Source organism: Benincasa hispida, chromosome 11, assembly GCF_009727055.1.
Source record: "Benincasa hispida cultivar B227 chromosome 11, ASM972705v1, whole genome shotgun sequence".
Classification (NCBI taxonomy): Eukaryota; Viridiplantae; Streptophyta; class Magnoliopsida; order Cucurbitales; family Cucurbitaceae; genus Benincasa; species Benincasa hispida.
The window spans coordinates 76,766,768-76,794,022 of NC_052359.1; the positions used below are offsets into that span (position 1 = coordinate 76,766,768).

The 27,255-nt window shown below is 39.7% G+C and overlaps 1 protein-coding gene across 3 annotated transcripts in view; it reads left to right on the top strand.

The window, feature by feature from the left end:
* Window positions 1–27,255, top strand: part of LOC120092051 — an 84,743-nt gene that overhangs the window by 41,373 nt on the left and 16,115 nt on the right. For all 3 annotated transcript variants that reach the window (XM_039050244.1, XM_039050246.1, XM_039050247.1), the window contains 5 exons: window positions 6,165–6,248; window positions 6,324–6,466; window positions 6,815–6,874; window positions 17,866–18,025; window positions 26,114–26,312. In XM_039050244.1, coding sequence (XP_038906172.1) covers window positions 6,165–6,248; window positions 6,324–6,466; window positions 6,815–6,874; window positions 17,866–18,025; window positions 26,114–26,312 — 646 coding nt within the window. The remainder of the gene's footprint in view (window positions 1–6,164; window positions 6,249–6,323; window positions 6,467–6,814; window positions 6,875–17,865; window positions 18,026–26,113; window positions 26,313–27,255) is intronic.

Genomic DNA, 27,255 nt, shown 5'->3' on the forward strand with positions numbered 1-27,255 from the left:
GAAAAGTCCCCCTCCCCTGCCTTGCAGCTGCAGTCCTACGAGAGGAATTTTTTTAAGCTAAAGGAAGTCGAAAAGTCCTCTGACTTAAATGCATCACCAGCTAAAGCACCTAGTGTAAGTACTAAGGCCCCTCGTGTTCCACAGCCCGACTTTAACCCGCTTGCTGCCATTAAGAAGAAAGAGAAGGGATTCCCAGCCGACTTCTCACTTATTGAATCTGAAAAGACACTCGCGCCAAAAAGAAAAAAGAAAACAAAGTAATTTCTCCCTTGCAACGTGGTTCTCCCTTCAGCCTCTTCCTCTCCCAAGCATCCTCCTCCCTTTAGCACTAAACCACCCCCTAAACCCTGCAAAGCAAACCATAAGCGGCTGCACAGAGCACGCCACCCCTCTTGCCTCTTCAAGACTTTCCCAAACCATTTATTAGAAGAAAATATCTGAAGGAATATTCCAAAAGCCTCGGCTTCACCCCCAAATGAGTGTCTGGTCAGCTCCAAGAAGCCAGGAACCTTCATTTCCAGAACACCCTCTTTTTACCAGGTCAGAATGTCAAATTTCTCTCCCCCCACCCAATCCGGAGGGCCCATTCCTGAAAAGAACTCCCAATTTTCCCTCAGAAGCTTCAGTAATTAAAGAGAAGGATTGCCCTCTCGACTCCTCTTTCAGTATTAGTAGTGAGGAAACTGATTGGATCAGCAATTTAGGAGACCAAGAAGAGTCAAAAACAGAAGCACCCTTGCTTGTTGACCTAAATACTCTGTTTCAACCAGAGGAGGACATTATTCCTGAGGTAAAAGCTCTCAGCCCTGCCCACCCCGCCCCCCATCAACCTCTTCTGACCTCCCAACACATCTATTAAGCATAATCACTGATTGCAACCTAATTCTGGATTGAATTTCAGTTGGCCCTGAACCCTGATTTCGAAAAAGATGAAGATAGTGTCCTGGAATACAATAGGCCTCAAAGATAGTAATAAAAGGCTGGCCCTTAAACGATTCCTAAAGAAAATTAACCCCTCAATAGTGCTAATTCAAGAATCCAAAAAAGAAAATTTTGATGCAAGTTTTATTAAATCTATTTGGAGTTTCAAAGATGTTGGATGAGATTTTGTTGAATCTTTTGGTGCTTCTGGCGGGTTGTTGACAATGTGGGACACAAATATGATTTCGGTATTAGAAACCCTTAAAGGTGGTTACTCCCTTTCAATAAAATGTACCACTATTTGTAAAAAGATTTGTTGGGTCACTAATGTTTATGGGCCAACTGACTACAAAGAAAGAAAATTTGTGTGGGAAGAACTACTTTCCTTGGTAGCTTATTGTGAAGAGGCATGGTGCATGGGTGGTGATTTTAATATCACAAGATGGGCACATGAGAGATTCCCCTTGGGTCGAAGTACAAGAGGTATGAGAAAATTTAATAAGTTCATTGAGCAAGCAAAACTCATGGAAATTCGGTTGAGTAATGGGAACTTCACTTGGTCAAGGGAAGGTAACACTGTTTCAAGATCCTTACTAGACCAGTTTTTTATATCAAAAGAATGGGATGAGTTATTTGAAAACTCTAGAACCAATAGACAAGCCCGAATTTTTTCAAATCACTACCCAATTTTACTAGAGGCCAGTTCTTTCAGCTGGGGTCCCTCACCTTTCAGGTTTTGCAATAGCTGGTTACTCAACAAAGAATGCATCCAAATCATAGAAAAAGCATGGTTTGACAGTAAAACGCATGGATGAGCTGGATTTGTACTAAATCAGAAGCTGAAAGAAGTCAAAACAGCAGTAAAAAAGTGGCATTACAGCTTTAAGGAAGAACTAAAAAAGAAAGAGGAGAGGCTGCTAGCAGAAATTGAAAAATGGGACACTCTTGCTGAGATTTCCCCCCTTTCCAGCAGTGACTATGCAGTTTGGGCTTCATCAAAATTAGAACTTATGGCCTTATATAAGCTGGAAGAAATCAACCTATTACAGAAAAGCAAGTTAAATTGGCTCAAGCAGGGAGATGAGAATACAAGTTTTTTCCATAGATTCTTAGCAGCAAAAAAGAGGAAAAACTTTATAAATGAGTTAGTTGATGAGCAAGGAGTGCCAACAAAGTCGACTGCAGAAATTGAAAACCTAATAATCAATTATTACAGCAGTCTTTTTCTAAAATCCCTAGGGCAGAGGCATCTTCCAATAAACCTAGATTGGCCTTGTGTGAATTTGAATCAGAATCTTTTCTTGCAAACTAATTTTTCAGCCACAGAAATCTTCTCAGCTATAAAAGCCCTTGGCAAAAGCAAAGCTCCAGGCCTCGACGGCTTCACTTCAAAATTCTTGCTGAAATTTTGGTCTCTTCTAAAGTCAAGCTTCCAAGATACCTTTGATGACTTCTACAAGAATGGTAAGATCAATGCTTGCATAAAGGAGAACTTCATATGTTTGATTCAAAAGAAGAAAGTAGCAATTAAGGTCAGTGATTACAGACCCATTAGCTTAACCTCCTTAATATACAAAGTCATTGCTAAGGTGCTAGCTGAGAGATTGAAAGGGATTATGCCCAACATTATTGCTCCCTCCCAATGTGCATTCATAGAAGGAAGACAATTTTTGGATCCCATCCTTATAGCCAATGAAGCTGTTGGAGAGTGTAGAGCAAAAAAGGAGGGATGGATCCTTAAACTTGATATGGAAAAAGCATTTGACCGAGTCGATTGGGATTTTCTAGAAAAAGTGTTAAGATCCAAGGATTTCAATCAGAAATGGATAGAATGGCAGAAATGGATAGAATGGATCATGGGATGTGTAAAAAACCCACTTTACTTGATCTTCATTAATGGGAGACCAAAGGGAAGAGTGGTTGCTTCAAGAGGGCTAAGGCAAGGTGATCCCCTCTCCCCTTTCCTTTATCTTCTAGTCAGTGAAGTATTGAGTGCTTTAATTTCCAGATTCAATCAATCCGGCATTATTGAAGGTTTTATGGTAGGCAAGGAGCAAGTTCAAGTCTCCATACTCCAATTCGCGGATGATACCTTACTGTTTTGTAAATATGACAGTTCTATGCTTTTAAAACTTAAACATGCAGTGGAGTTCTTTGGATGGTGTTCAGGGCAAAAGGTAAATTGGGATAAATCAGCCCTCTATGACATCAATGTGGACGACAGTGACCTCTTTAATACAACATCTTTGAATTGTTCGGCTGACCATCTTCCTTTTTATTACCTAGGGTTGCCTCTAGGGGGTTACCCGAAAAGAGCCTCCTTTTGGCAGCCGGTCCTAGACAAAGTGCAGGCTAAGCTTGACAAATGGAAGAGATTTAATCTCTCTAGGGGAGAAAGAGCCATTCTATGCACTTCAGTCCTCTCAAACCTTCCAATTCATTACATGGCCATCTTCCTCATGCTTGAAGGAGTAGTATCTAAATTGGAAAGGATAATACAAAGCTTCTTTAGGGAAGGCAACAAGGGCAGCAAGCAAAATCACTTGGTTAAATGGGAATTGGTTCAAAAACCTATAGCAGATGGTGGTCTAGGCCTTGGTGGTTTCAGATCTATGAATATTGCACTCCTTGCTAAATGGGGACAGAGATTTTTCAACGAGGAAAACTCTCTTTGGGGCAAAGTTATAAGAAGTATTCATGGTAAAGATGCATTTGATCGGCATACAGCAGGAAAAGGGGGTAGAAGCTTGAAAAGTCCATGGATTAGCATCTCAAAGACTTGGCTTAAGGTAGATTCTTTGGCCACTTTCAAACTTGGTAATGGCAGCCAAATTGCATTCTGGTTAGACACTTGGGAAGGATCTTCTCCTTTCAGCACCCTTTATCCAAGCTTATTCAGAATCACCATACTTCCCAGTGGTTCAGTTACTAATCATTGGGATAGTAGCATGGCTTCTTGGTCCATCACCTTCTGAAGGATGCTCAAAGATGAAGAAGTGTTGGCTTTCGAGGTCTTGTTGGAGGAAATTGTAAGTAGAAGTCCTCACTCTTTTGATAAAAGAGTGTGGTCCATCTCAACCACTGGCCTCTACACCGTTAAATCCCTTAAAGTACACCTAACACCCTTCTCCCCTTTGGAAAAAGCCCATCTTCTCGGCTATTTGGAAAACAAAGAGTCCAAGAAGAGTCAATATTCTCATTTGGATTATGCTTTTCGGTCAGCTGAATGTAGCTGAAGTTCTTCAAAGAAAACAACCAGCATCCTCCCTCAGCTTGTCTGTTCTATCCCCAACACAGTGAGGACTCCCTTCACCTCTTCTTTACATGCCCTTATTCAGATTGGTGTTGGAAAAAACTGCTGTGTTTTTTCAACTTTTCATGGATCTTGTGCAATGATTTCAAAAGCAATGTATTACAACTCCTAGCCGGCCCTAATCTCCACAACTCCACACGTCTACTATGGTGTAATGCAATAAAAGCCCTCTTGGCAGACCTTTGGTTTGAAAGAAATCAAACGATTTTTCCATAACAAAGCTATTAGATGCCAAGACCGTTTTGAAGCCGCCCGCCGTCAAGCCTCCTCTCCGATCCCTTCCTTGCCTATAGTCTTTCATATTTCAATCTCAACTGGGGGGCCTTCATCTTCAAAACCCCCCCCCCCCCCCCCCCCCACTACACACACACATTTACTTTGAACTTTTTATTTATTTCCATAAGTTTTAGGCCACTGTGTTGGTTCTGTTTTTAGATCTTTATTTTCGATCGTACTACGGTTATTGTTCCCTCATTTTGTAATCTTGTTATTGTCTTTCCCAGTTATGGGTTTGATTTGGAAGTGATGAGGGTGCTAAGGGAGTGTCAACCTAGTTGAGACGTCCGGGTGCACCTTCTGATCCTTATAGAAGCACTTGTATTCCTGTTTTGCTCATTGTATAACTCTCTTGTATTATGAGCCTTAGCTCTTCTCTATTTATTAATATAATGAACCGTTTCCTTTTTAAAAAAAAGGGTATTTCTTCTATTTAAGAAAACCTTTTCTTTCTATGGGAAATTAGAGAAAAAAATACTTTTTACAATCATCAAATGTCAAAATCAGCATCATCCTCACCTAAATCTAAGGCTGAATAAAAAATATTTAGGGTGCATGCCTTTGTTGGGCCTTTTTCTGTGGGCTTAGATGGTGGGTTATAACGTTATAAGCATATTTGTTGAAAAAAGAAAATAAAAAAGAACAATATGTTATTTTAATCAGGCGCATGCCTTGGACTAAGCAAGACGACCAAAGGCGTAGCAGGGTGAGCACATGATTGAAATTGCTTTAAAAAAGTCGCTTTCCCCAGCTGCATACAAGGTGCAAAGGCCCTCAAGCGCATCGCCTCTTGCCTTAGGTGCTGCTCGGGGTTGCCTCAACAGCACCGAGTTAAATCAGTTCTTTGTAACTGGCTTTCTCTTTCAATCATGGGAGAGTTGTATGGTAGGTCAACTTCTTGTACACCTTCTGTAACAAGCCAACATGAGCACAATCAATTGACATAGAAAATGCATATCGACCTCAATGTCAAAAGTTTGAATCCCCCACTCTCATGTTGAACTATTGACCTTGTGTAACAATTTGCTTAAGTGTAACATGAAACGTTTTTAGGACAGATGGATACAGTTGGAAAAATGATTGCAATGCTGCGTGTTTGAATTCCTCCTCTTGGGTTGCAACTTCTCTTGTTCAATATATTTCCATTATATTGGAGAGAGATTGAAGGGTTTGGTTGGCGACATTGATGAGGTTTTTGAGAGAGGAAAGGGAAGAAGACAATATATTCTCATTATATTGTTTAATGCAAATTGGGATTTCACTTGTTTTTGCTTTTGACCTTTTGTTTTTGTGGCTTGCAGCTCTTATTCTTGTTCTTGTGTAACTTCCTTGTAATTATAATTATACTTCAACTACTATAAACGGCAAGTGGATACCTTTTTCTTTTTAGTTCCCTTGGCTTTTTTATGTAATTTCAATAATATCAAACAAATTTTCATATATCTAAAACAAAATATTTTATGGCCTTCCACATCAATTTTTTCGTAGTTCAGAGACCAGTTTGAAATAATTAATAAAATAGGCAGATATGTGACGATTCTTCTCTGAATGATACCGTGATAGATTGTTATTTCATATTGAAGATACCAACAAACTCAAACATATAATATTCTTTTTCCCTTTCATGGAGAATGACATTTTATTGTCATGTCAGGGAACTTGGAAATTGGAAATGGATATGGCGTCCCTGGTGGATGTGCTTTCTATGGTGCTTCAAAGCCTGGAGTTGTTGCCATTGGTAAAAACCTTTTCCATTTGCTTGATTTTGATGTTGACCTCCAATCGGTTCATTTCATTATAGTCCTGCTTTCAGGAAATAACACGATTGGCCAGAAAATCCAGGGACAGGTTAGGGAAACAGAACAAAGTTCGGCTGTCAAAGCATTGCCCGAGTACCTCAAGCAGAAGCTAAGAGCTAGGGGTATTCTTAAAGAAGAGGCAGAACACAGCAATTCTGTAAGGACTGATGTGCCAAACTTCCTAAAACACACCTTGACAGTCTTATTAAATAGCCACAGACCAATTTGACCCCGTTAAACCAATATTTACCCTTCCCCCTGATGAGGAAATACTTTAATAAATTTTTTTCCCTTTTCTTATCTTTAAAAAGAAGATTTACAAAGAAAAGCTTATGCACCTAAATTTCGTTCAGATTTATGAGTAATCTTTTGGATCATGTTTGGGATTTCTAGACTTTGTGTACTTCTGATAGCAATGATAGTTCAATGGTCCTTCTCATATTCTTTATTCAATTGCTTCTCTCTTAATAATTTATGAGAACAATAACCGAACTTTAAATTACAGACAAGTTCTGATGCTATTTCAAATCAAACGTTGCAAGGAGAAAAGCTGCCTCATGGATGGGTGTGTACTGTTTGCAATTTCTTTACCTATTTTATGCAGTGTTCTCTTTGACTATCCAAACTTATGTTAGAATTGCCTATTGCAACTTATTTATTACTCTATTGGTTAATGTTCGTTAAACCATTTTTCCCTATGACGTACATGATCAAAAAATAAACTAAATCTACTTAGTTATAATGTATCATACATTTATATATTACTAGGGTGGTGTTTGCTAAAACAGTTAAGTTTGTGAAGTGAATGAGTTTTGACAGACAGAATAAATACGGAAGGTCGGTTTCCCAAGTGTGAGTGAGTATACCTAGCGTCTGGGGGACTTTATTATGGAGTTGAAGTGGCCATTACCATCTTAGGGACTTTGGGGGTTTTACTTTTTGTAATTCTTTGTATAATATAAGGTTGTAGGTAACCTTAGGATTTTGGGCAGCAGATACATTATCAACTCCAGAGGGAATAGTGTACCTTTTTTGATAAAAAAAAAGAAAAATAAAAATTAAGGGTAAAATATACTTTTGGTCCCTCAAATTTGAACTTAATTCAGTTTGATTCTTGAGTTTTCAAAACTAATACTTTTAGTTTTTAAGATTTGAATTTAGTTTTTATTTGATCCTTGAGGTTTTAAAAGCGACGCGTCTAGTTTTTGAGATCTAAATTTGATTCCTAGTTTGTCCCTAAAGTTTGAAGTTAGTTCCTAATGCCTAAGTATAGAAAATAAGAAATAAAAAAATGATTCTAGCAATATCTAGTCAACATAATGTAATTGAAATGATATCATTCTGTTATATCAACTAGCGGACAACTCTACTTAGGGACTGTAAAACTCTTAGGTTTGAGAAAGAATCAGAATGCTCTATTCATTCACCAAAGATATGAATATATACAAGTGTACAAAGCATAGAAAAGGAAAATATCACAAAATATTTACAAGAATGGAAAACCCTAACTATAGAATTATAACACTCCCCCTCAAGTTGGAGCATATATGTTAATCATGCCCAACTTGTTACACTAGATAATCTATACGTCTTCCATCCAATGCTTTCGTGAAGATATCTCCTAATTGTTCTTTAGTCTTCACATATCTTGTAGATACCAACCCTTGTTGAATTTTCTCACGTACAAAATGGTAATCAACTTCAATATGTTTAGTCCTTTCATGAAATACTGGATTAGACGCAATATGAAGTGCTGCTTGATTATCACACCACAACTTTGTCGGTGTGGTGATTTCAAATCCCAACTCAACAAGAAGTTCATAAATCCGAACTCAACAAGAAGTTCATAAATCCAAATCAATTCACACACAGATTGTGCCATTGCTCTATATTCTGATTCTGTACTTGAATGTGACACCACATTTTTCTTCTTATTCTTCCAAGAAATCAAATTACCACAAAAAAAAAAAAATAAAACACAATACCCTGATGTTGATCTTCTGTCTTCTTTAGATCCTGCCCAATCGGCGTCTGAGAAACATTCAATATTAGTATGACCATAATCCTTATATAATAAACCACACCTGGGAGTAGCCTTCAAATAACAAATAATCTGTTCCAATGCAGCTCAATGATCAGCTGTAGGACATGACATGTACTGACTCACAATACTTACTGAATAGGCTATGTCGGGTCGAGTCACTGTAAGGTAATTAAGTTTTCTCACTAACCTCCTATATCTTTCAGGATCTTTTAGCAATTCTCCATCTTTTGTGAGCTGTAAGTTTGGCATCATTGGGGTACTACATGGCTTAGCCCCTAGCTTTCCTGTTTCAGTCAACAAATTAAGTACATATTTTTTTCTGTGATAATAGAATTCTTTTCTTGCTTCTTATTACCTCAATTCCTAAGAAGTATTTCAACATGCCCAAATCTTTTGTATGGAATTGACTATGAAGAAAGGTCTTTAGAGACTAAATACCTAAAGCATCATCACCAGTAATCACAATATCATCCACATATATGACTAACAAGATGACACCACCCTCAGATCTCTTAAAAAAGACCGAATGATCTGGCCTGCTCTTCCGCATTCCAAAGCTTTCAATCACCTGATTAAATTTACCAAACCAAGCTCGTGGGTCTGCTTTAATCCATACAAGGATTTACGAAGGCGACACACCGTTCCATTCTCCCCTTGAGCAACAAACCCTGGTGGTTGTTCCATATACACCTCTTCTTGAAGATCACCATAAAGAAATGCATTTTTAATATCAAGTTAATGTAAAGGCCAACGATTGATTGAAGCTAATGAAATAAACAACCTCACAGATGCCATTTTTACTGTAGGAAAAAAAGTATCAGCATAGTCAACGCCATAAGTTTGTGCGTTGCTTTTCGTTACGAGGCGCGCTTTTAACCGAGCAACAGAACCATCAGGATTGACTTTAACTGCAAACACCCATTTGCAACCGATAGCCTTCTTTCCTGCAAGGAGAGAAATTAAATCCCAAGTACAATTATCATCTAAGACAGTCATCTCCTCCACCATTGCGGCACACCAACCAGGATGAGACAAAGCCTCATGAACAGTTTTCGGGATGGATACAGACTCTAAGGATGCAATGAATGAACATGTGGAAGGCGACAAATGGCTATATGAAAAAAAAAAAAAGAAATAGGATGAGCACATGTACGTTTACCTTTACAAAGAGCAATGAATCACTCGTTTCTGGATCCAATGATGAAGAAGACTTTGGTACAGGGCTTGGAACCGAAGGAGGTTGTCGTGGAGTATAGACCTTAATGGTGGGTGGAAGAGTAGATGTAGCCACAGGTAGAGATGAATCAGGAAGAGGATCGGAGGGAGAAATAACTGTGTAGACAAGGAAATCATCCTCTAATTCCTAATGCTCCCCCCGACTCTTATTCGAAGAGTAAGATGGTGATGAAAAAAATGGGGTATGTTAAAAAAACGTGATATCAGGAGAGACGAAATATTTATTTAGACTAGGACAATAACACCGATACCCCTTTTGGACACGGAAATAACCAAGGAAAATACATTTTAATAGGCTTTGATCAGTCTTTGACTAATTTGCTGATGGCCGAACATCCCGAAAAAGTAGGTACAACCAAATATTTTAGGTGGAATGGGAAACAATGTTGCTTGGGGCATAAAGTACGAAAAGGTATCTCACCTTAAGAATGGAAGAGGGCATGCGATTTATCAGAAACAAGCCGTGGAAACAACATCAGCCTAAAAGGATTTTGGAACATGCATCTGAAACATCAAAGCTCTGGTTGTCTCAAGGAGATGACGATTCTTTCGTTCTGCAACCCCATTTTGAGATGGAGTATTGACACAAGAAGATTGATGAAGAATGCCATGGGCATCTAAATAAGACTTGAGTGTATGAGAGAAATATTCCTTAGCATTATCACTCCGTAGGATTTGAAAGAGCACCACTAACTGAGTTTTGAATTTCAGCATGGAAGTTACGAAAATGAGAAAGTAACTCAGAACGACTTTTCATTAAATTATAACCACGTAACACGAGAATAGTCATCGACAAATGTAACTGTTGAAAATACGTTAAATTAGCCCTAAGAGCATTTTTGTCTTTTTACTAATATTTGCTAAATTAGGGTTTTACATTATTCTATTTATATCTAAGGTTGGGTCTATTGTAAACAAGACATAAAAATAATAAGTTCTTTTCTACCGTGGTTTTTCTTCCTTGAATTAGGGTTTTCCACGTAAACTCCTTGTGTCGTCTTCTTTCCCTATTTCAATATGGTATCAGAGCAAGGTGATGAAACCCTAGCCCGGTAGAAAAAACTCAGTCATCAAACTTGATAGGTGAAGGTACGCTGAATAATGAGGCTGTGATTCAAGCAGCGGTTGACCGCTATCTCCGAACCATCATCCCAGGTGGCTCAGCCGAACAGATCAGCTGGCGGCGCCGAACAGCAGGTGGTGGGATGCTCCAGCTGGCGCGCTGATTAACTTCCAGTCTCAGCCGTTCACACTGAAACACCAATCGATCGGATCCTTCCAGCCCGAACAGCAGGTGGTGGTGGAAGGTCACGCCTTCCAGCCGGCACACGAGATCGGGTCACAAAACGATCGGACCCTCAAATTCGCACACAACCGTCTCAGCCTCGCACGTTCTCAGCCGCGCACACGATCGATCTACAGCCGGTAGGTATCTCGGCGTCGCACAGAATTGGATCTACACAGACGGTCATGGGCTTGTCCAGCTGCCGGGTCGGGTCAGATCGGCGCAATTTCTTCCGCTTCGCAGCAGATCGCCGAGCCGTTCATCTGTTACCACCATCACAGCCGTCTGGAGCAGCGCCGGTCACGGGTGCCGAACTTTGTGCTGGTGGACTTCCAGCAGTAGCTTCTTCACGTATCATGGTGGCAGCATCTTCTCATGTATATCCAGTTCAGCCCCAGTTTCGAATGGGTGAGTCCATTGAAGAAAATCCCATGGATATTTAGACAGAGAAAATTCAGATCTGGATCTCATGGGGAACTCCAACAACAATTAGCTAGTCTTCAGCAACAGATGTCGCCCTGGGAGCCGATTGAATGGCCATGATTCTTCCCCGATGTATTCAAGAAAATCCGGTATCAATGTTTCCTAACTCCAACTTCTAATCTTTTATCTGGAACAATTGGAAAATTCTGCAAGGAATGATACGAGAGAGAAGTTGAATGGGCAAATACTTCTCTGGGTCCCAAACCATTAAAATGGTTCTTGAGGGACGCCATAAGTTTGGATATTTAACTGGAGAGATACCACGACCGAATCCTGGGGATCCTCAAGAGCGTGTCTGGAAGCAGAGGATTCTTTGTCGCTCAATGTTAATTAGTAGTATGGAACCACAAATCGGGAAACCCTTACTCTATTCAGCCATTGCCCGAGATATTTGGGATGCAGTCCGAAGGTTATATTCGAGGCGTCAGAAGCATCCCGCCTGTATACTCTAAGTAAACAGGTTCACGAATGCAAACAAGGGAGCATGGATGTAACGTCATACTTCAGCAAGATGTCATTGTTATGGCAAGAAATGGATCTATGTCGGGAAATCATCTGGACCTGCCCACAAGATGGAATTCCAATTACTCCAAGATAGAAGAGGTTGAGCGTGTGTATGATTTTCTCGCGGGCTACCACCCACCCCAAATTGATACAGTTCGCAAGTAGAATACTAGGGCAGAAACCAATTCCGTCTCCTCATGGAGGTATGTTCAGAAGTTAGATTGGAAGAAGAAGATTCGAGTGCAATGAACGGGCAAGTGGTTACCACTTAAAGTAGTTGCCTTGGGGTGAAGTCCGTTGAGCTGATGTGCACAAGCAGAATAGTTAAAACACCCCAGTTTGTGAGCATTGTAAAAACAGTGGCACACGAAGGATCAGTGCTGGAAATTGCATGGTCCGCCTCCAAATGGTTAAACGTCGCCTCGAATGACAAGTCGAAATCTGGGCGTGCTCTAGTGGTGAATCAAATTGGAGGGGTGCACACCTCAGACACAACCTCAGTGACTAAATCCTGGTGATTCAGGTACCGTAGGAATCGGAACAGATTGCTCATCAGGTAACCCTCAATCCTTTACGTTTCCTTGCTGAGGGAATGAGTTATGGATTCTAGATTCAGGAGCAACCGATCACTTGACTGGCTCATCCGACCGGTTTTCTCTCATACTATCCAAAGTGCTGGAAAATGAGAGGATTCGAATTACGGATGGGTCCTTCGCTCCTGTTGCTGGAAAAGGTAGACTGTCACCATTTCAGGGATTAACTCTGCACATGTCCTTTACATGTGCCAAAATTTCTTACAACTATTATCAATAAGCAAAATACAAAAGATTTGAACTGTAGGTTGTCTTCTCACATACTGCTTTGTTTCAGGATTGAGTCCAGGCTGAGACGATGGCACTGCCCGAATACAGAGCCTATATTCCTTTCTACAGATGCTTCCTCCAGAAGCTTGTTAGGACTAGTCTTTTATCTTGGTTTGGCTATATCTGAAACAGATTATTTATTGTTGGCATTTTCGTTCTTGGACATCCTAGTTTTCAATATATGCGGTATTTGTTTCCTCATTTATCCATAATGTGAATGTTTCTTCATTATCTTGTGATGTCTGTATACGTGCTAAACAACCTCGCGTGTCATTTTGTTTCTCAGCCCTATAAGCCTAACCACCTCCACCTGGTCCACAGTGATGTTTGGGGTCCCTCGAGCATCGCTACCCTGTCTGGTAAACGGTGGTTTGTAACTTTCATTGATGACCATACCCGACTTACATGGGTATATCTCCTTGCTGATAAGTCCGAGGTTTTATCTACCTTCAAACAGTTCTATACCTGTATTAACACAGTTTAACACAAAGATCGCCATTTCTCCGAAGTGACATGGTCGTGAGTTTGTCAACACACACTTCCAGGAATTCCTAGTGTCAAAGGGATCATCCATCAAAACTTGTGTGCATATACTCCACAACAAAATGGGGTAGCTGAACGAAAAATCGCCATCTAATTGAAGTTGCTCGTTCCTTGATAATTCCAGCGTCTCTTCCTTCGTACCTGTGGGGAGATGCGATTCTTATCGCAGCTCATCTAATTAATAGAATGCCTTCACGAGTTCTAAAGTTTCAAACCCCTCTTGAGTGCTTCAAAGAGTCCTATCAGTCTACCCGTCTTATTCCTGAGGTTCCTCTTCGTGTGTTTGGGTGTACAGCCTTGTTCATACTCATGGTCCACACCGAACTAAGTTTGCTCCGACGCATAAAACATGTGTGTTTTCGGGTATCCCCTTCATCAGCGAGGCTATAAATGCTTTCATCCATCTTCCAGAAAAATATTTTGTTCACTATGGATGTCGTTCTTTGAAGACAAACCGTTCTTTCCCGTTAGTCATCTTCAGGGGGAGACCACGAATGAAGAGACTAACAATTCCACGTACTCCATAACATTAGCCTACAACTTGAGCCTAGTCCGAATATTCCTGAACTGAGCTTAGTCCCAATATTCCTAGACCTAGTCTACCTAGTCTTGAACCTAATTCTGCTCCTGTTGTTTCCGTGTCGGTTTTCCTACTAAACAAGTGCCCTGGATAACATATTATAGGAGGAATCTCAGAAAGGAAATTCAGGAAACCTCTGGTGTTCCATCGGAAAGTTGTCAAGCGTCAGAACCAGCACAAGTTCAAGATTCCGTTGTTTCAAAGGAGAGTCTTGAAGAAAAGTCTGGGAACATGGAAAATGACGAAATGAGCTCAGAGAAGATTGAAATTTCAGGAAGGGATGAGATGTTGAAAGATCCTCAAGAGGAAGCAGAATTGTCTCAAACGTTCGATATGAAGAGGGACAGACGAAAACTGACAACTATGATACCACTCTGGATATGCCAATTGCTTCTGAGAAAGGGAACCAGGTCATGTACAAAATACCCTTTGCATAGCTTTCTGACCTATAGTAACTTATCTCCTGTGTTTAAGGCTTTTACTACTCAGCTAGATGCTCTAACAATACCTACCAGTGTACATGCGCCATGGAAGTTCCGAATGGAAAGCAGCAGTAATGGAGGAAATGAGAGCTCTTGAGGCAAATAAGACTTGGGAGTTAGTAGCTCTCCTAGAGGTACAAAACAGTTGGTTGCAAATGGGTGTTCACAGTGAAGTATAAGTTCTGACGGAACACTTGGGAGGTATAAAGCCAGGTTAGTTGCTAAAGGATTCACTCAGACGTATGAAATTATTATTCAGAAACTTTTTCCCCAGTGGCTAAGTTAAACACGATTTGTGTCTTCTGTCTGTCGCCGTGAATAAAGATTGGCCCCTATATCAACTAGATGTAAAGAACGCATTCCTAAATGGTGAGTTGGAAGAGGAAGTTTTATATGAGTCCACCTCCAGGTTTTGAAGTATAGTTTGGGAATCATGTTTGCAAACTTAGGAAGTCTTTATATATGGGGAGGTTCTCCTAGGGCGTGGTTTGACAGGTTCACCGTGTTTGTTAAGTCCCAAGGGTTGTTCAGGGGCATTCTGATCATACTTTGTTTACCAAAAAACCACCCTTAGGAAAGATTGCTGTGTTGGTAGTGTATGTTGATGACATCATCCTATCAGGGGATGATACGCAGAAATTGCTAAGCTAAAACAAAGGATGGCAAGTGAATTTGAAATTAAGGATCTTGGTAGTTTAAGGTATTTTCTAGGGATGGAAGTGGCAAGATCAAAAGCAGGAATATCTGTTTCTCAGCGGAAGTACACTATGGACTTGTTAAAGAAAACAGGAATGACCGGATGCCAACCTATTGACACTCCTATTGAGGTCCATAGCAAATGAAAAGTGTTTCGGAAGGAGTGTTCTGTGAATAAGGAGAGGTATCAACGGCCTAGTAGGAAACATGATTTACTTGTCTCATACTAGACCCGACATCTCCTATGCTGTGGAGTGTAGTAAGTCAGTTCATCAGAGTCCATATGAGAGCACATGGAAGCTGACTCGAATTTTGAGATATTTAAAGTCACCCCTGGGAAGGGCTTGGTATTCAGGAAACATGACACACGAAGCTAGAGGCATATACGGACTCAGATTGGGCCGGATCTATGACTGATAGAAGGTCACAACCTCAGGGTACTGTACCTTTGTATGGGAAAATTTGGTAACTTGGCGGAGTAAAAAACAGGGTGTAGTGGCCAGAAGTAGTGCTGAGGCAGAGTATAGAGCTATGAATCTGGGAGTGTGTGAAGAAATCTGGTTGCAGAAGGTTTTATCTGATCTTCACGAGAGTAGTCCTGGGCCTATGAAGCTGTATTGTGATAATAAGACTGCCATCAGTATTGCGAATAATCCCGTACAACATGATAGAACCAAACATGTTGAAATTATAGGCACTTTATTAAAGAAGAGTAGACCGCGGAGCTATTTGTATTCCCTATGTACCTTCAGTCCAACAGATTGCCGATGTTTTTACGAAAGGGTTATCGAGACAGACGTTTGAAGCTTGTATTAGCAAGTTGGGTCTTGCCGATATCTATGCCCCAACTTGAAGGGAGTGTTGAAATCGTTTAAATTAGCCCTAAGGGCATTTTTGTCTTTTTACTATATTTGCTAAATTAGGGTTTCACATTATTCTATTTATATCTAAGGTTGGGTCTATTGTAAACAAGACATAAAAATAATAAGTTCTTTTCTACCGTGGTTTTTCTTCCTGAATTAGGTTTTCCACGTAAACTCCTTGTTCGTCTTCTTTCCCTATTTCAATAGTAACAAAATACCTAAACCTCCTTTGGACTCAACAGACATGGACCCCAAACATCAGAATGGACTAATTCAAAAGAGCATTAACTTGTTTATTGACTCGAGGATACAAACTCAAACGATGAATTTAGCAAACTGACATGACTACTGGTTTCTTATCAGCATTACCTAAAAAAAAATAGACACCGGACAGCAGAGAATCAAATCCTAATTTACCGAAGAGATGTCTTTACAAGTAGTGAGAATATCTATATATCCCAAACAAACACACCACCAAGAAGAGTCAACCACACTAGAAACACCAGAAGACGAACAAAAAAACGACGGCGCACGCGCCTACATGTGCCGGCGCGTGGACGGAAAACAAGATGGAACAATCGGCGCGTGAGCCTCACGCGCTGGTCAGATGGCAACCGGACTTTGGGGTTTGTAGATCGGCGCGCTGGGCTCCTTGTTGGACTGGTCAGATGGCATCCTGATGGTTCTGTTGCTCGGTTAAAAGCGCGCCTCGTAGTGAAAGGCTACATTAAACTTATGGCGTTGACTATGCTGATACTTTTTCTCCTGTAGTAAAAATGGCATCTGTGAGGTTGTTTATTTCATTAGCTTCAATCAATCGTTGGCCTTTACATTCAACTTGATATTAAAAATGCATTTTTTATGGTGATCTTCAAGAAGAGGTGTGTTGAGCAACCACCAGGATTTGTCGCTCAGGGGGAGAATGGAATGGTGTGTTGCCTTCGTAAATCCTTGTATGATTAAAGCAGAGCCCACGAGCTTGGTTAAATTTAGTCAGGTGATTGAAAGCTTTGAAATGCAGAAGAGAAGGTCAGTTCATTCAGGGTTTTTTTGTTTTGTTTTTTTTTTTTTTTTCCGGCGGCGACGGCGGCTGATGACCGACAGCGAACGAACCGAAGACGGTGACTATAAGCAAAAGTGTAAACTCACCTCTCTACAAAACCTAAACGTATCACAAACGGGTTTTAAATTCTCAAACCCTAAGGTTCACAAAAACTCTAAGTTTGTTTAGAGTGCTCTGATACCATGTAAAATCTATGTTGAGAAAGAATCAGAATGCTCTATTCATTCACCAAAGATATGAATATATACAAGTGTACAAAGCATAGAAAAGGAAAATATCACAAAATATTTACAAGAATGGAAAACCCTATCTATAGAATTATAACAGGGATCATTTAGGAACCTATTTCAAATCTCGAGGACCAATTAAATCAAATTTAAACATTGAAATCAAATATGTTGCTTTTGAAACCTAAAGGACCAAATACAAGCTAAATTCAAATATTGTGGACAAAAATATTAGCTTTAAAAACCCATTGACCAAACAGGAACTAAGTATCTTGGGATCAAAAGTATGTTTTACCCCCAAAAAAAAAAAAAAAAATGTGACTAGAAGTATTGACTGGTCTTTTTTTTTCTCCATTTTGTTTTTAGGATAAGAAACATTTCATTGAATAAATAAAATAAGGTGAAATCCCAGAGCACCTAAACGTGATTAGAATAGAGATTTCCAATTGGAAATAAGATAAGAAAGACAAAAATGCTTAAAACGATGCTTAGTTTTGCACCCATACAAAGTTGTAGACAGAACCAACTCCATAAAATAGCATCAGAGTGGTCTAAAGGGGATAGTTCTTTGTGTTTCTAAGAAGTTTCAATAAAATATGATGTGTTGGAATTTTTTTTCTTTTTTTTTTTTTTGGAAGTTTGTCCTTAGGCCTCCTTTTTATATACTTGTATGTTTCTACTGCATAGGTGGAGGCTAAAGACCCTGGCAGTGGTGTGTCATATTATTATAATGAAAGTAGTGGGAAGAGTCAATGGGAAAGGCCCTCTGAATCTTCTTCTGATACGCAACTTTCATCAGCCGAATCCCTTCCAGAAGATTGGATGGAGGCACTCGATCAAGCAACAGGTTGGTGAGAGATTTAATGTATTCATGATGCTGATATACCTCCTTCCATGCATAACTTCGAGGAGAAAAGATAAGAAATTTGTTCTATAGGATGTGTCCTTGAGATCTAAGAAAAAGATGAGAAATCTAGAGGAATTACGACACCATAATCCTTTTCGTTTCATCTTTACCATACCTTTTCTCAGTGCATGTATACATTTCTGGTTTCCCCTAAAAATAGGAATTATATATCTATAAGGTTTAGACTTGAGAAAGTGGCCTTCAGTTCCAAGTTTCTAGTGTGGAATTGTTGTAACGCAGCTATCAGGAAATTTCAGTAAGTTCGTTAAATGAATGCATAAATATTGAAATCTCTACATTCGATCTGAATTGTTTAAAACTGGACCCTCAGGTGATGTATATTTGGAATCTGATCTTGAGTGACTTCCGTTTGTTTGATGTGCACTCAAGTTGGATTTGCTATCTTCAGACAGGAGTCTTGAGTTTACAATCACAGGTTGTTGGTTAGATAGGGGAAAAGACAAGTTGGTTGGAAGTGCAGTAAATGTAATACTGATATCATATTGAAATAGAGCTCTTCTAGCCAAATGGGTTTGGAGATTTGCCAAGGAAAAGGATGCCTTATGGAGGAAAGTTATCAATCTGAAGTTTGGCTCATCACATTTCAACCTTAAATCAAGTGCACTGATTAAAGTCATAAAAGCCCCTAGAAATTCATCATACAGAATCAAGAGTTTGTTGATCAAAATATCACTTGCAAGGTTGGAAATGGTGAATCTACATTTTTTGGCATGATTTATGTGTTTGAAACGATCTGTTTTGCACCAGGTTTCCCCTGATACACAACTTATCAAATCCAAAATAAGATACTGTAGCTGAAGTTCATGACAAGGAAAATTTGTTGTGGGTGTTAAACTTCAGAAGAAATTCCAAAGATTCAGAAATCCAGGAGTGGAGCATTTTTCTGTAGCAAGTCCCTAAAAATCAAACCTTCACAGAACAAGATAGATGGTTATGAAAACTTTGACAAAGATGGCTCTTTCTCTAAGAAGTCCTTGCTGACTATTCTCACGGCTGGAACACCTACTCAAACTTGTGATCCATACAATAATATTTGAAGGAGAAATACCCAAAAAAGATAAATTCCATTTCTGGGAACTAAGTTATAGATGCTCAAGCACATATGATAGGCTTCAGAGAAGATGTTCATGGTAAGCAATCTCTCCAAACTGATGGAGATTCTCAAAATCATATTTCCATTTGTTGAAATAAGGAGTGTGTGCCCTAAGGGTGTTTTAGTCTTTTACGTGCTTCTACTATTTTTAGGTTTCTGCCAGATCTTTTTATATCTGGGTTTAGGTGCTTTGTAAGTATGACAAAAATTAATAAACTTTTTATATCTCCCTGGCTTAGGGTTTTCCACGTAAACCTTGTCTACATCTTCTTTTCTTATCTTTTAATATGGTATCAGAGCAAGGTGACGAAACCATAGGTCACATTGAAGAAATTCAATCAGCAACATTGGTAGAAGATGGAACAATGGCAGAAGCGTCAACAACCGCCACAATTCAGGCTGCCGTCGATCAATACCTTCAGTCGATTCTCAACCCAATCCAGTCACAGCAGCTGTTTAGGATCAGCCCAGTCGCGTCGCACTAGATCCAGCCGTCATTCGGAGAGTAGACTAGTGGAACTCAGTTGCACCAGATCCACCAGCCGCCGTTCGGAGAGCACTAGTTGATCGCGCACTAGCCGCTTCGGAGCTTCAGTGCGCTATCGGTACGCATCAACTGGCCTAGATCCGTAGCGCGCCGACGGGCTTCAGCGCGCCAATCTGTTCAGACGTTATCCCAACACGTCTGACCCTTCTTCCAGCACGGCTCCAGTCAGGTCTTCGACAAACGGTAGCGCATCTGACCCCTCTTCCACTGCGGCTTTAGTCCTGCCTCCGACAAGCTTCAGCGTAGCGGCTGACTTCTCCAATGGTCTCCAGGTTGCAGCTCGTTTAGACCACGGCCGCAGCACCTGCCATACCCGTTCCAGACTCAGATCCACGCCGCCGAGCCCACGGGTCAGTATTCCTCTTTAGTTCCGATTGGGCAGCACTCTATAGCCTTTGTTCCAACTGGGTCAATCAGTCATGGAAGCCCTGGATCACTGGGCTTTACTCCGGTTGGAATTCAACAACAAATTGCTAGTCTCCAACAACAGATTGCAGTACTTAGGGCGTTCTGTGGGACACCATCCAATCTTCAGACAAACCCTAACCTAGACTTATCTTCTAGTCTACCGCTATGTACGGAAAATTCGGTAACAGTCTTCCTTAAGTTACCTGCTGCAAATATCTTATTTGGTTCTGTAGGAAACTCTACAGGAATAATTATAGGAGAAAAACTGAATGGCCAGAATTATTTCTCCTGGTCTCAATCAGTTAAAATGGTCCTTGAAGGGCGACATAAGTTCGGATATCTGACTGGTGAGATACCAAGACCAAACCCTGGAGACCCTCAAGAATGTGCCTGGAAGGGAAAGGACTCTCTTCTCCGCTCTATATTGATTAACAGCATGGAACCTCAGATCGGAAAGTTCTTGCTGTATTCTGCCACTGCTCGAGACATTTGGGAAGCAGTCCAGAAGCTCTATTCAAAACGACAGAATGCCTCGCGTCTATATACATTGAGAAAACAAGTCCATGAGTGTAAACAAGGAACCATGGACGTAACCTCGTACTTCAATAAGTTATCTTTTTTATGGCAAGAGATGGATTTATGCCAGAAAATTGTCTGGAATTGCTCGTGTGGCGGGGTCCAGTATTCGAAGATTGAGGAGACTGATCGCGTCTATGACTTCCTTGCTAGGTTGAATTCAAAGTTTGATACGGTTTGCAGTAGAATACTAGGACAGAGGCCGATATTGTCCCTTATGGAGGTTTGCTCTGAAGTATGATTGGAGGACGATAGGACCAATGCTATGAATGGTTCTGTGATTACAGCTGTGGACTCTGCTGCATTTGGGGTAAAATCATCCGGATTGGAGAATGACAAGCAGAGTGGCAAATCGCCTCCGATATGTGAGCATTGTAAGAAACCATGCACACGAAGGATCAATGTTGGAAACTACATGGTCGGCCCCCAAATGGCAAACGTCGGTCTTCAAATGACAAATCAAAGTCTGGTCGAGCCCTCATGAGTGAAACTGTTGATGATGCCTCCTCGTCTCAAGTGACCAACCCGAGTGACCTAGGTACTATTGGAATCAGTACAGATGCTCAGTCAGGTACTAGTCAATCTCTTAGTCTTCTTATTGAGAGAAAAGATACTTAGATCTTGGATTCAGGAGCGACTGATCATCTGACTGGCTCATCTAATCGATCCTCTCGTACTCTCCATGTGCTGGAAATGAGAGGATTCGAATCGCAGATCGGTCCTTTGCTCTGGTTGCTGGAAAGGGTCGTTTGTCTCCTTTTCCAGGGTTGGTTTTACAAATTGTTCTGCACGTGCCCAAAGTTTCTTATAATTTGTTGTCTATTAGTAAAATAACCAGTGATTTGAACTACAGAGTTATCTTCTCACCTAATTACGTTTCATTTCAAGACTTGTGTTGATGAGTCTTGAAATGAGTTACCATTATAATGAGTCACCATTATAAGACTTGTGTGTTGAAGGTGATATAACGGAAAGAGGTGAAATTAATGGGATGACTCTCGATGAGGACAAACCTACAAATTATAATGAGTCACCAAGAGAGACGCAGGAGGATGAGGTCTTGCCACAGATAAGCAAGCATGATCACCATTCCTGTGTTGATGAGTCTGGAAAAACAGGAGATTATGATGCCTCCCTTGATATACCAATTGCCCTACGAAAAGGGACTAGATCGTGTACCAAATGTTCCATGCATAGGTTTTTGTCTTACAGTAACTTGTCGTCTGGGTTTAAAAGCCTTCACCACCAATTTGGATATTGTGACAATACCAACCAGTGTGCATGCGGCCATGGAAGTTCCCGAGTGGAGAGCTGCTGGTGTGGAAGAAATGAAAGCTCTCAAAACAAATAAGACATGGGATCTTGTTACTCTTCCCAAGAGTCACAAAATAGTTGGATGCAAATGGGTGTTCACTGTCAAGTACAAGTCTGATAGGACTCTTGATAGATACAAGGCCAAACTGGTTGCTAAAGGATTCACACAAACATATAGGATTGATTACTCAGAAACCTTCTCTCCAATAGCAAAGCTGAACATAATTCGGGTCCTTCTCTCAGTTGCAATTAACAGAGATTGGCCCCTCCATCAACTTGATATAAAGAATGCTTTCCCGAATGGTTAGTTAGAAGAAGAGGTCTATATGAGCCCCCAGGTTTGAAGCAAAATTTGACAATCGGGTCTGCAAAATCAGGAAGTCCTTATATGGCTTGAAATAATCTCCAAGAGCGTGGTTCGACAGATTCACTACCTTCGTTAAGTCCCAAGGTTTTGTTTAGGGATATTCTGATCATACTCTATTCACGAAGAGATCCAAATCTGGGAAGATTGCTGTTCTGATTGTCTACGTTGATGATATAGTTTTTTCAGGAGACGATATAGCAGAGATTAACAGATTAAAGCAGAGTATGGCAAGTGAATTCGAGATCAAAGGCCTTGGTAATCCGAGATACTTTCTTGGTATGGAGGTAGCAAGATCAAAGAACTGAATATCCGTGTCTCAACAGAAATACCCTCTAAATCTGTTGAGGGAAACCAGGATGGCAGGGTTTAAACTTGTTGATACTCCCATTGAAGTCAATACTAATCTGGGAGATTCTGTTGAAGGGGTTCTAGTGAATAAAGACAGGTACTAGCGTCTCATGGGGAAATTGATTTACCTGTCTCATACGAGACCAGATATATCCTATGCTGTTAGCATGGTCAGTCAGTTCATGCAGGCTCCATACGAGAAACATATGCAGGATGTTACTCGGATTCTGAGGTATTTAAAGTCTACTCTTGGAAAGGGCTTAATGTTCCGAAAACACGACAATAGATACATTGAAGCTTATACTGATTCAGATTGGGCAAGATCCATTATAGATAGAAAATCAATGTCAGGATATTGTACCTTTGTGTGGGGCAATCTTGTTACCTGGCGGAGTAAGAAAGAAGGTGTGGTTGCTCGAAGTAGCGCTGAGGCAGAATACAGGGCTATGAGTCTAGGAATATGTGAAGAGATATGGTTGAAGAAAGTCTTATCTGATCTCCACCAGGATAGTCATGGTTCCATGAAACTTTACTGTGATAATAAAGCAGCTATCAGCATCGCCAACAATCCAGTGCAACATGATAGAACAAAACATGTTGAGATTGACAGACACTTTATTAAAGAGAAATTGGACAGTGGCAGCATTTGTATTCCCTACCTCCCGTCAAGTCAACAGGTTACCCTTCTCACCAAAGGGTTACTAAGACAGAGCTTCGACACTTGTGTTAGCAAGTTGGGTCTGATTGATATTTATGCCCCAACTTGAGGGGAGTATTGAAATAAGGAGTGTGTGCCCTAAGGGCATTTTAGCCTTTTACGTGCTTCTACTATTTTTAGGTTTTTGCCAGATCTTTTTATATCTGAGTCTAGGTGCTTTGTAAGTGTGACAAAAATTAATAAAACTCTTTATATCGTAGTTTTTTCTCCCTGGCCTAGGGTTTTCCACGTAAACCTTATCTTCATCTTCTTTTCTATCTTTCAATACTATTCACTGTCCCTACACTTCTAAAATTTGGGCTTGTCTGTTTGAAGCTTTTGGTTGGAGTGTGTTGCCTCCTAGGGACATGTTGAATTGGTCGTGTTTATTACTTATAGACCACTCTTTCAAGCAACATAATAAGGTTTTTTGGTAGATTTTTTAATAAAAGGAAACAAAGCTTTTTATCGAAGAAATAAAAAAAAAAAAAATCTTTGCCAGGAGTTTAATTGTTCTACAATTTGGTCCATTTGGAATGGAAGGAACTAATAAATATCCCAAAACAATGCTAGATCTTCGAAGGAAATGCTTTATTCATCTCTCTTTTTGGCTTTCTAATGGTGTAAAAATGTCTTACCTTCTAGCAGTTAGGTCGAAACACACTTATATCCAGCTAGAGAAGTTTCTTGTAATCTCTATTGGATGCGCTTTCCATTTTGTAAATTTCGTTTAATGAATGATATTGTTTCCTTCAAAAAAAAAAAAAAAAAAGAAAATTGGTTATGAAATTCAAGGCTATTAAATTTAGGGATGGTGGTAGTGGTGATGTAAGAAAAATTTAAGGTTATCTTATTAGTCAAATCTAATATAGAATCCAAGTCCTCAAGGCTAAAAGCCTAAAATCCAAGGCTAATTTTTCTGCTTTGTGCAACATTAAGGCCACATATTAGCAGCTTAGAACAAAAAGGGACAAGGAACGCATACACAGAACACAACACAAAACTCAAGGCAAGGTACACCAATGCGGAAATTCCTGTTTCCAGAATTTTACTTGCATTTTTTTACAAGATATGATACAAGGGTAAGGAGTGAGCTGCTTACACAAGCCATACACTTGCCCTATTTACAGAGAAGATACTCTTATGTTTTTCCTCAGTATGTAGTGGTTAGAGTAATTTTAAGGAAGCAACTGCCTCCCACCCTAGAATCTTGATTCTTACATCTTTAGGTAGTTATTTTAATTTATTCTCCAGTCCCATGACACGAGACCAAGGTAGTGTCATCTATTTCTAAGGGTTTTATTATTGACAGTCTGTCCAAGCTATGATTTATGCTTGTCTTGGCTAGGAAATGCTCAAAATAGCTCTTTCCTTTTGGAAATTTTGGTTATATTGTCCAAATTCAAGCCCATTCGAGATTCTTCTGCCTAGTTGTCTTTATTCATTTGATTGATCACCAATTGTGAGTTACTGAGGCAAAGGAAACTCAACACACTCTTGATCCTCGTCCTGCAAAACCCATGAGAATAGCATCAAGAAACCAAGAACGATTGCCACACTTCCACTAGAGGGGGGTGGATCCAAAGTTCTTTATAAACACCAGAGATTTGCAAAGAAACACAACAAGAAGAGTGGTGAAACATCTAATGATGAAGAGTAAAGCAGAATACCATGAAGTGGCGATTTTAGGATTTTTACTGTATAAGTTTGCTTCTCTTGAACCTTTATTTTCTCTGTTCTTTGTGTTTGGTAGTCTTGTAATTTTAACTTTTTTGCAGCAAGTTCTATTTCAATGTGGAAGCCATTCTTTCTAAGGCCTATTTATGACCATCCACTTCGTAGTTTGCATTTTAAATTTGCTAACTATTGGTTATATTTATCCTTTAAAACGAAATTAAGATAAAAAAAAAAAGGATGACCAACTGTGAGTTGCTGAATATTTGGATTCATTCTTTCCTTAGTTCTTTGCTGAGGTGCTGAGGTTCCAACAAGTAGATGTCTGTGAGTGCTTGTTGCTGGATGCAAAAAATCAAACTGGAGGTAGCACTTAATAACTAGAACATCGAAAGCCTTCAAGTTTAGTCCTGTCCACCATCCCTACCTTTTTGATGAGTCATTCATTTGGAGAGTCTAAAGGTTGAAGGCTTGAGAAATCAACTTGAATTGTGTGGAAACTTGCTGTTAGATGATATAACATTAAATTTGCCTTTCACCTATCAACTTCAGCTTTTGGGTGAATTGGTGTTTAAGATGGTATCACAGTAGGAAGTCTTGTGTTCAAACCTCTGTAGTGTTATTTCCTCCCCAATTGACATTGGTTTCCACGTGTTGGGTCTTCTGCATATTTCAAGCCTACAAGTGAGGGGAAGTGTTAGATGATATAACATTAAATTTGCCTTCACTCATCAACTTAAGCTTTTGGGTCAATCTGTGGTTTAAGACTTGCTTATTCGGCATCTCATGAATCTTCTTTACAAAGTTTTCAAGGCTTGAAAATGGAATTATCCATTGAGGGATGCTCATACCATGCTTTTACTATTATGTTCTTGTTGTAATTGGTGGTTTTCCTAACTTCAATGGAAAATTTTCCGAAAAAAGTTGCTGAATAATATAATTTGCAGTTTTCTCCCCATTGACAACTTTGCATATGATTGCAGGCCTTAAATACTACTACAATATGAGAACCCAGGTAACCCAGTGGGAGCCGCCTGTTGCATCTCATCAGACAACTTTGACACACTCGAATGATAATGTTCTTGGGTCTTGGAACAACCAAACTTTGGAGCAAAGTAAATGCATCACATGTGGAAGTGGAATAACCCTCGTGCAGGGTTCAAGATACTGCAATTGTACAAGGTAAATGAGATATTGATATATCTATGCTAAAAAATTATGACTTTTTCACTAAGAAATTGGAAAGTACAAGAGAGGATGCATATGAGTGAACACGCTAGATCAAAAGAGATATCGAGATACATTTATGGAAATTTGAGAGTCCCCCTGCTCTCCCTCCTACTAAGACTACTCTAATCTATGTGGAGGGAGATACATCTTTGTTAGGCAAATGGGTTTGGCATTTTTATCATGAATCCTCTGCATAATGGCATAAAGCGATTGTTAGTATTCATGCAAAATCTGAAGCTGGGTTGTTCTTCTAAAGTCATAAAAAAGCTACCAGTGTAAGGAGTCCTTGGGTGAGCATTAGTAAGTATAAAGTTTTGTAGATTCTTCTGCCTTCAAATGAGGCTGCGGTAACATAACTAATTTTTTTGAAGATGCTTGGATGGGCTCTTCTTCCTTGATCAGATTTCCTTCAATTTCAGAGTTACTTCTAGCCGAAATAGCTTAGGCCTCGTTTGGCAACCATTTGAGTTTTGGTTTTTGTATTTTTGAAAATTAAAACTATGGACACTACTCCCAACTCCAAATTTCTTCATTTGTTATCTATTTTTTTACTAATAGTTTAAAAAACAAAGTCAAATTTTGAAAACTAGAAAAAGTAGCGTTTAAAAACTTGTTTCTGTTTTTGGAATTTGGCTAAGAATTCAACCACTGTACTTAAGAAAAATGCAAATCATTGTAAGAAATGAGAAGGAAATAGGGTTAGCATTCAAAACCCAAAAACAAAAAATGAATTGGTTACTATGAGGCCTTATTTCTGATTTGTGGGATCATTTGTACCATTCTTGGAAAAATTATATTGAGTAGAAATTTGAAGGATAATGAGATTCTGCACTTTAGCGATCTAATATTACTATTGGAAGAGGTTATTATAAGCCAAGGGATGATAATAATAAAG